The sequence below is a fragment of the Capricornis sumatraensis genome, chromosome 12, assembly GCF_032405125.1.
Source record: "Capricornis sumatraensis isolate serow.1 chromosome 12, serow.2, whole genome shotgun sequence".
Taxonomy (NCBI): Eukaryota; Metazoa; Chordata; class Mammalia; order Artiodactyla; family Bovidae; genus Capricornis; species Capricornis sumatraensis.
Window position 1 is genome coordinate 27828617 of NC_091080.1, and position 8463 is coordinate 27837079.

Below are 8463 nucleotides of genomic sequence, written 5' to 3' on the forward strand. Positions count from 1 at the left end.
CAATGCAGGGTATCCGGGCTTAATCCCTGATCAGGGAACTAGATCCCACCTGCCACAACTAAAAGATCCTGCATGCTGTCACAACCAAATAAATAAATTTTTTTAAAAACCCATATAACATAAAATTTATCATCTCAACCATTTTTAAGCATATAGTTCAGTAAGTGGCACCCTTTAATGGTTCCCGTTTGCTTGTTTCTTAAATCTTGAATGAGTACTGAACTTTATCAGATTTTTTCCTGCATCTATTAAGGTGATTATATTTGTTTCCTTTTTTCCCTTTTTTAGAATGGTGAATTACATTGAGTTTTCAAATATTAAGCCAGACTTGTATTTCTGGAAATAACCTCATTTAGTCATGATATATCAATAGTCTCCTTTTCATATGTTGCCAATTTTATTTGGGAAAGCATCACGGAGTATCTTTATGGACACAACACACTGAAGGCTGCTGAATTTCTGGGTGGAAGGAGAGATGCTTTAAAAATGTTTAATCAGTTCATTTACCATAACATGCAGTGTAAGCATATTACTTAAAAATATGTAAGCAAGTGTCAGAAATAACAGCTCAGAATTAAAAGTGAATGGAAGCAGAAGTAGAAAATGAGGTTATTCTTCCACTTTTTGTACCACCTGTTAAAATTATGTGCACATTATTTTAGAAGTAAAACAATTTAAAAAAAAAGATCCTCCCCAACCAGAAACCAAACAACTCTGATTCAGCTGAGATTATTTTTTATTGGTGCATACCATGCAAACTGGAAAGGTAAATAGAAAACTAATTTGTCCCAGCATAACTGATTAATTAGTCCTTAATTTTCTTCCCATGATTTAATACTCTTGTATCACGGTGTTTCTGTATTATTTGTCCTTGCTCGGATACTACACTGATTAGAAATACGGTAGAATGAGTCTGGGCTTCCGTGATGGCTCAGACAGTAAAAGAATCCGTCTGCAGTGTGAGAGACTGGGTTCGACCCCTGGGTTGGGAAGATCCCCTGCAGGAGGGCATGGCAACCCACTCCAGTATTCTTCCCTGGAGAAATCCACGGACAGGGCTACAGTCCAGGGGTCGCAGAGTCGGACACGACTGAGCGATTAAACATAGCATGAGTTAACTGTAGTGAAGCTCATTTAAAAAAAAAAAAAAAGATGTGCAAAGGCACAGAGGTTTATAAAAAAGTAGGTGGCTGGTAAGCACGAGGAGGAATCTGAGAGTAGATAAATAATGCACGTTGAAACATCCACAGTAAACGGCACTCGTTTAAACGAAAAACTCCGGCCGCGCAGTCCCCTGGGAGGAAACAAATATCACAATTTGAAAGGCGTAAATGAAGCAGAGACATAGAGACGCAAACCGCCGAGGCCAGGTTTGCAGGCCCTCACCTGCTCAGGCTGATTGGCAGCGGCCGCGGGGGCGGGGCCGGGGAGGGGGGCCGAACGTCACTTCCCGTCGCGGCCGGCCTGGTCCTCTCGCGCGATGACGGCCAGCGTGGAGCCGCGGGGGCGACGCCCGGGGGTCGGAGTGGGCGTCGTGGTGACCAGCGGCAGGCATCCTCGCTGCGTCCTCTTGGGAAGGAGGAAAGGGTCGTTCGGAGCCGGCAGTTTCCAGCTTCCCGGGGGCCACTTGGAGTTCGGGTAAGCAGCCGCCTGACTGACTGGGAAAACGAAACGGGCGCGCAAAGGACGACGTCGCCTCCTGCGTCCATCTGTGCGTGCGTGCGCGCTGACGCTGCGTCCTTTCTCGCGCGCTTGTCTTTCTCGCCTGAGGCCGGCAGGGGGTGCTGCTCTTCGCGAGGCGGGCGCAGGAGTCGCCACGTCCGCGTGCGAGCTGCCCTCGAGGGGTCAGCTCCTTTCGAGCCCTGACGCGGCCGGTTGTTGTGAGTTGTCTGTTTCCTGCTGCTTGCGCTTGAAAGGCCGGAAGTGCGTATTTACAGGCCTCGAATAGTGTAGTTGTCCTTTGAGACGTTTGCACGGTTTGCTGGAGATTTAAACGCAAGCGGTATGTTATTTTCCTGCTTCCGTAAGTCTCGTAGCGCTCTAACCGAGCGAATGGTTGACGGAAACCCTGGGCCTCTCTGCCTCCCTCGTTAAAACGGGGAAATCGCCCGAAGTACTCCCTATGGTCTCCTTCTCTGCTTTGACTTTCTGTGAATTGAGGTGTCAGAACGACAGAGAAAGTTTAGTTCTACACAAGGGTGAAGAAAAGCTGAGATTGACCTAGAAGGTGGGTTCACCCGGGCTCTTGGACTCTTTAATCGATAGAAATTGGTAAGATGCCAGAGGAGGAATTTAGGCAGAGCTTTGTCCGGGCTCGTGCTGTAGCCGGAGGGAGGGAGCGAGAGCAAGAAACAGGTGCCCTTGCTCGCTCTCCTGGAGCGGGAGGTGGTGGTGAGCTGGTTTCTTAAATGGAGTGGGGCGTGGGCACGGATCTGCCGGTTGCGCGGAAGGTGCAGCTTAGGTGGTCTGCCTGCTCCCTTGGTTCTGTGCGCGGAAATCATGCTTGGTTAACCCTGCTTCGCTCTGAAGTGAAGTCGCTCAGTCGTGTCCGACTCTTTGCGATCCCATGGACTGTAGCCTACCAGGCTTCTCCATCCATGGGATTTTCCAGGCAATAGTACTGAGCAGCTCACAAATGGCTGTAGGTTTGTGGCCTTTTTTGTAGTTTGCCTTTAATTTCCCCAACTGTGCATGCGTTATTTTTAGTCTCTAACTTTGTCCAGGTGCGAGCATCCCGGGAAAGGGTTCCATCCTATCTCAAAGTGAGAATAAGGATGACGTCTGCTGCAGATAAACAGCATCAGAAACGTTCAAGGGGCTTCCCAGATGGCGCAGTGGTAAAGAATCCGCCTGTGATATCCAGTCCAGCATTTTTTGCAACTGGCTTGAAAATGTCTTTTTACTGTTTTGTACCAATTTAGATCAAAGGGAGGGTATATATTGCATGTGATTAGGACTTCCCAGGTGCCACTAGTGGTAAAGAACCCGCCTGCCAATGCAGGCGATATAACAGAAGCAGGTCGGGAAGATCTCATTAAGGAGGAAATGGCAACCCACTCCAGTATTCTTGCCTAGAGAACCCCATGGACAGAGGGAGCCTGGCGGGCTACAGTCCGTAGGGTCGCAGAGTCGGACACAACTGAAGCGACTTAGCAGCAGCAGCAAGCTATTAATAAATAATAAAATTACTAGATTAAAAATGAAATTGCACAGGCAAGCACACCCCTTGACGGCGCTGGGTGCGGAGATCATGTGAGGTGCCCTGCTTTTGCTCCTGGCAGCCCACAAGTGGCAGTTAGGTTTTTGAATCTTGTTCATAATTTATGGCAGCTGTGCGCTGGTATAGTTATTTTTGGTCCCTCATTGTTTCTTTTTGTTCTGCCGGATACAGAGGAGAGGAGACGTAACCGGCCCCCAGGTCCCAGCCTGTCCCACCATCAACGGGATGGAGGGAGGGGGAATGTACAATTATGGCTGATGACATTGTTGTGCGGCAGAAACCAACACAACATCGTAAAAATTAAAAAAGAAAAAAGTAGTATTTGGGCGTTCCGGTCCTCTTCCTTCCAGGCGTTTGTTTCCTTTGTGGTGGGGAGAGGAGGTGCTGGCCCTTGTTTTGCGCTCTCGGCGGGTGCTTCTGATTTCTTTCTGGGTCGGAGGGGAGGGCGCAGAGCTTTCCCTGGGTCCTGCTGCTGCATGTGCTCTCTGGGTGCAGTATACACGTGTGCGGTCTTTCTGCGGGTGTGTTTGGTGCTGGTTGGAAGTCCTCCAGTCCTACAAGGATTTCTGCACTGCACAGTTACCTGACACAGGTGACCAAAAACTTCTGATGCTGGCCGCCAGCTCCTGGTGCTGGCGCCCCGCGCTGCGTTTTCTTCTGTCGGGTCCCCAGTAGTCTCACAGCATCTGCTTGGCCCGAGAAAACATGCTGCTTTCTCTGCTGCTCGTTTTCTCTGCTCAGCCATCGTGGGCTGCTTTCGCCAGGCTCCTACCGTGCAAATGCCGAGAGTGGGGACGAGCTTCTGTGTTCACGTGCATCCCACGCAACGCACTTCAGACTTCCCCAGCTCGTTGCCTGCTGGTCCTCTGCTCTGAGGCACCGGGCAGCCCTGTATGCTTCCACAGCTCAGCCCTTTAAGTGGGGGTGGCGCACCGGTGCCTCCTTGAGAGTCCGTGGTCACCCCGTCTCCGTGAGCGTTTCTTTCTCTTTGGAGCGCCTCTTGGTTGGTTTAGGGGCAGAGGTGGCCCCCCATCAGGAAGAAAGGGAACATTCCCACAGCCTGAAAATTCACAACTTTCCTCCCTCCACAAAGATCTAACGGGTAGAGTGAGGGTAGATTAGGTAATTAGAGAAATAGTCAAGGTACAAAAGATAGAGAAACAGTATTATTTTTTGCTGAATATCTCACATACTAAAGTGCTTCATAAATATAAGGAAATTTAATCTAAAAGTCAGTGAACCACACAGATTTCTTTTCACACTTGTTTTCACTTGTTTTCACTTTTCATGTACTTTATCTGACTATAAAATTCCATTTGGAACCATTTCTAAAGGGAGATGCTATATATATTTTTAATCTTGTTTCATGTATGAAAACTGAATAGTGAAATGTTTTAATTTATATGCAGGTTTTGGTAACTTTTAGAGTATCAGTTCTTGTCAGTATCTAGTTATTATGGATCATATGTTGAAGGTGAACTAATCACATCAGTGTATTTTAATATTTTGTGAATGCCTTTTGTTCTCAATTTTGAGGCATAAACTGAAATTCTGAACCTACTGGAAAAGACTTGACTTCTTGATACACTTGAAACAAGCCTGTGAGAAAGTAGCATTATCTTTTTACTTATCCAAGGTGGAACTTTGAACTCAGACCTAGGTCTAGCTAACTACAAGGCCTGTGCTCTTAACTGATACATCAGACCACCTCCTGGTTGCATGCTGCTTCCAGGCAAGTGAACTAGTGCTGAATTGGCTAAATGTTCATTTGTTGTTGTTCAATATGAAGTCCTTTTGGTCTTCAGATAACTAGATACAGGATAAACAGTATCCAAGGAGGGTTGTTGGTTTATTGTTTTAAAGCATGAATCAATTACAGCTTTTTGGGGGTTACACTGGAAATTTCTAGCCATGAATTTCACGGCTAAAAAAAAAAATGAATAGAATTGAATATGGTGGTGTGTTTCTGTTTTCCAGTGAAAGCTGGGAAGAATGTGCTCAAAGGGAAACCTGGGAAGAAGCAGCTCTTCACCTGAAAAATGTTCGCTTTGCCTCGGTTGTGAATTCTTTCATTGAGAAAGAGAATTACCATTATGTCACTATTTTAATGAAAGGAGAGGTGGACCTGACTCATGATTCAGAACCAAAGAATGTAGAGCCTGAAAAGAATGAAAGTAAGAGAATTACATACAATCGAGCATTTTCTACGAGAGCATATGTCTGAAGGAAGATTACTTTATGTCACCATATGAAGAGAGTTAGAATGTAATTATACTTTAATTAGAGCTTAAATCTGCTGAAGTTCTGAAGACATAAGGATAGAACAGGAAAGAGAATGGGTTGAGAGCCAGACTGCTTGGTTTGCATCCTGGTTCTTCCGCTTAGAGGTTTGTGACCACCAGCCAAGTTCTTTAGGTCTCTGGGCCTCTTTTCTCATTTGTTATAATAGTAGCTACTTCAGATGGGTTGTTTTAAGGATGAAATGAGTTATTACCTACAGTGGGCCCATCCTAATGAACAGTGTTAGTTTTATTGCTAGTGTTTAATTTTGTTTCAAACTGATTTTTTTAAGCAAAACATTTAATGTGCTTTCCTCAGTTTTCTCACCTGTGCAAGAGAGATAATAACTTTCTTTTATAGAAAATGATTAACTTGCAAAACACCCAACCTGTTACCTTCTGTGTTGAATTGAGTGCTCTGAAAGCTTTAATGACAGTAATTGATAACCTTTTATTTACTGTGTACTACACTTTGTCTCTGGGGCTTCCCTGCTGGCTCAGAGGTAAAGAATCCACCTGCCAGTGCAGGAGATGGGGTTTCGATCTGTTGTTCAGGAATATCCCCTGGAGGAGGAAATGGCAACCCACTCCAATATTCCTGCCTAGGTAATCCCATGGACAGAGAAGCCTGATGGGCTACAGCCCATGGGGTTGCAAAAGAGTCAGAGAGGGTTTAAACAACAACACGGGATGGTGTGGGGACGGGGGCATGGATGCACCACCCTCCCAGCAGCTTGACGTGTTCAGCTCTGAAGCTTTCTGAACCCAGTTTTGTGGAGTTTTTATGAAGCATCATTATGTTATGGGATTATTATTATTGTGATTGACTCAACCATTGCCTGTTGATTAACTCAAACCTCCAGCCCCTCTCCCCGCCCCTAAGGTGGAGTGTGGGGGTCAGCGGTGGGCTGAAAGTTCCAACCCTGTGATCATGCCTCTGTCTTTCTGGTCAGCACCCACTTCCCGAAACTATGTAGGAGCCACCAGCCATCTCATCAGCATTGACTCAGCCTTGGTTGAAAGGGGCTTATTATGGAAAACAAAAAGATGCTCCTCTGATCCCTGTCACTCAGGAAATTATTAATACAAAGGTTTTAGGAATCCTGCCAGGAAACAGGGATGAAGACCAAATACATATTTCTTATTTCATGATATCACATGAAGAAAAACACAAGAAGGATCCAGAGGCCTTCAGCTGGCCTAGGGTACAAGAAAAATTATTCACGCCTTAAGAATGGGAAGGCAGGATGGTACCAGATTAACTAGGGAAGCTGATGACTGGCCAAGGTACAGTGGCTCGGGGGTTTTGTTTTATTTATAATACGGGCATGCAGACTCTGCCCTGTGTTCATCAGGCCCTGGATCTGAACAGCCTGCTTCAGCCTTCTAGTCACCGCATCTTTCCTCCAGCCGACAGATTATAATTAGAGGGAATATCCAGATGCTTCCTTCTCTAGGAGACAGGGTAGAGGCTACTTCAGGTCTCTGGAGACTCAGTTAACTGAGCATCTTGCAACATGGTTAGTGTGTGCCTCCCCCACCCCCACCCTGTGTGGTCACAGGTGCTGATCAGCCCTTCCAGAACTTGTTCCAGGTCCATGGATTCTTTGTCCTCTGCCTTCCCAGAGTGCAGCTACATATCTGTATTTTATAGGCAGAGAGATGCTTAATGGAAGAAACAGTAATTACACATAGATATATACATGTAATCATAAACTAATTTAGAACAGAATTCTTAATAATCATTGTATTGCTGTCATTAATATCATAATATTTAAACATTCACCTGTCGTGAGCATCTGTGCACGCTCAGTCATGTCTCTTTGCGACCCCGTGGACTGTAGCCCACCAGGCTCCTCTGTCCATGAGATTATCCAGGCAAGAACACTGGAGTGGGTTGCCATGCCCTCCAAGGAATCTTCCTGACCCACAGCTCCTGCCACATACCCTGCATCACAGGCAGATTCTTCACTGCTGAGCCACTGAAAATTATGTTTGTATAGCCAAGATAATGCATAGCATCACTCTTGCGCTTCGTTTTATTAGTAGCAAATCACTTTTAAAATTAATTTTTCTTAGTACAGGTTACCTAGCCAAAATGAATATGCTTTGTTTCCTTTCAACTGAAGAAATTGCTTTAATGTCTGTCTTTTCTAGGTTGGGAGTGGGTTCCTTGGGAAGAATTTCCTCCCCTGGACCAGCTTTTCTGGGGACTACGTTGTTTAAAAGAACAAGGCTACGATCCTTTTAAAGAAGATTTGGATCATCTGGTAGGATATAAAGGAAGTCACCTGGAGGTGAACAAGGAGATTCACTGAGTTGTTTTTTTTTTAATGGATTGGCCCAAAAGTTCACTTAGGCTTTTTTATTGTACAATGACTATTGTGCTTAGTTGTCTCTAACTTCATTTAAAACAATTTTGTGAGATTGTATTGTGACACCTGTCACAGCAATGTGCATTTTTTAAAAGAAAGTTATCAAAATTGGTGAATTTGGGGGTAGCCATTTTAATATTGAAGATGGAAGAAAAAAAGCAACAATTTCGGCATATTATGCTTGATTATTTCAAGAAAGGTAAAAATGCAACAGATACCAAAAAAAAGATTTGTGCAGAGTATGGAGAAGGTGCTGTGACTGAGCGGACATGTCAAAAGTGGTTTGCCAAGTTTCGTGCTGGAGATTTCTCTCTGTATGATGCTCCACGGTCAGGCAGACCAGTTGAAGTGGATAGCAATCAAATTGAGACATTAATTGAGAGCAATCAACATTATACCACACGAGAGATAGCCGACATACTCAAAATATCCAAATCAAGCGTTGAAAACCATTTGCACCAGCTTGGTTATGTTAATCGCTTTGATGTCTGGGTTCCACTTAAGTTAAGCCCGAAAAACCTTCTTGATCGTATTTCCACATGTGATTCTCTACTGAAACGTAATGAAAGTGTTCCGTTTTTAAAACAAA

General features: G+C 45.0%; 1 protein-coding gene across 1 annotated transcript; it reads left to right on the forward strand.

The window, feature by feature from the left end:
• Positions 1-1478: 1478 nt before the first annotated feature.
• NUDT15 (nudix hydrolase 15) lies at positions 1479-7823 on the forward strand. Its single transcript, XM_068984465.1, has 3 exons — positions 1479-1638; positions 5198-5394; positions 7657-7823. Exons 1-3 carry the CDS (start codon positions 1481-1483, stop codon positions 7815-7817), a joined length of 516 nt encoding a protein of 171 aa, XP_068840566.1. The 5' UTR covers positions 1479-1480; the 3' UTR covers positions 7818-7823.
• Positions 7824-8463: the final 640 nt, after the last annotated feature.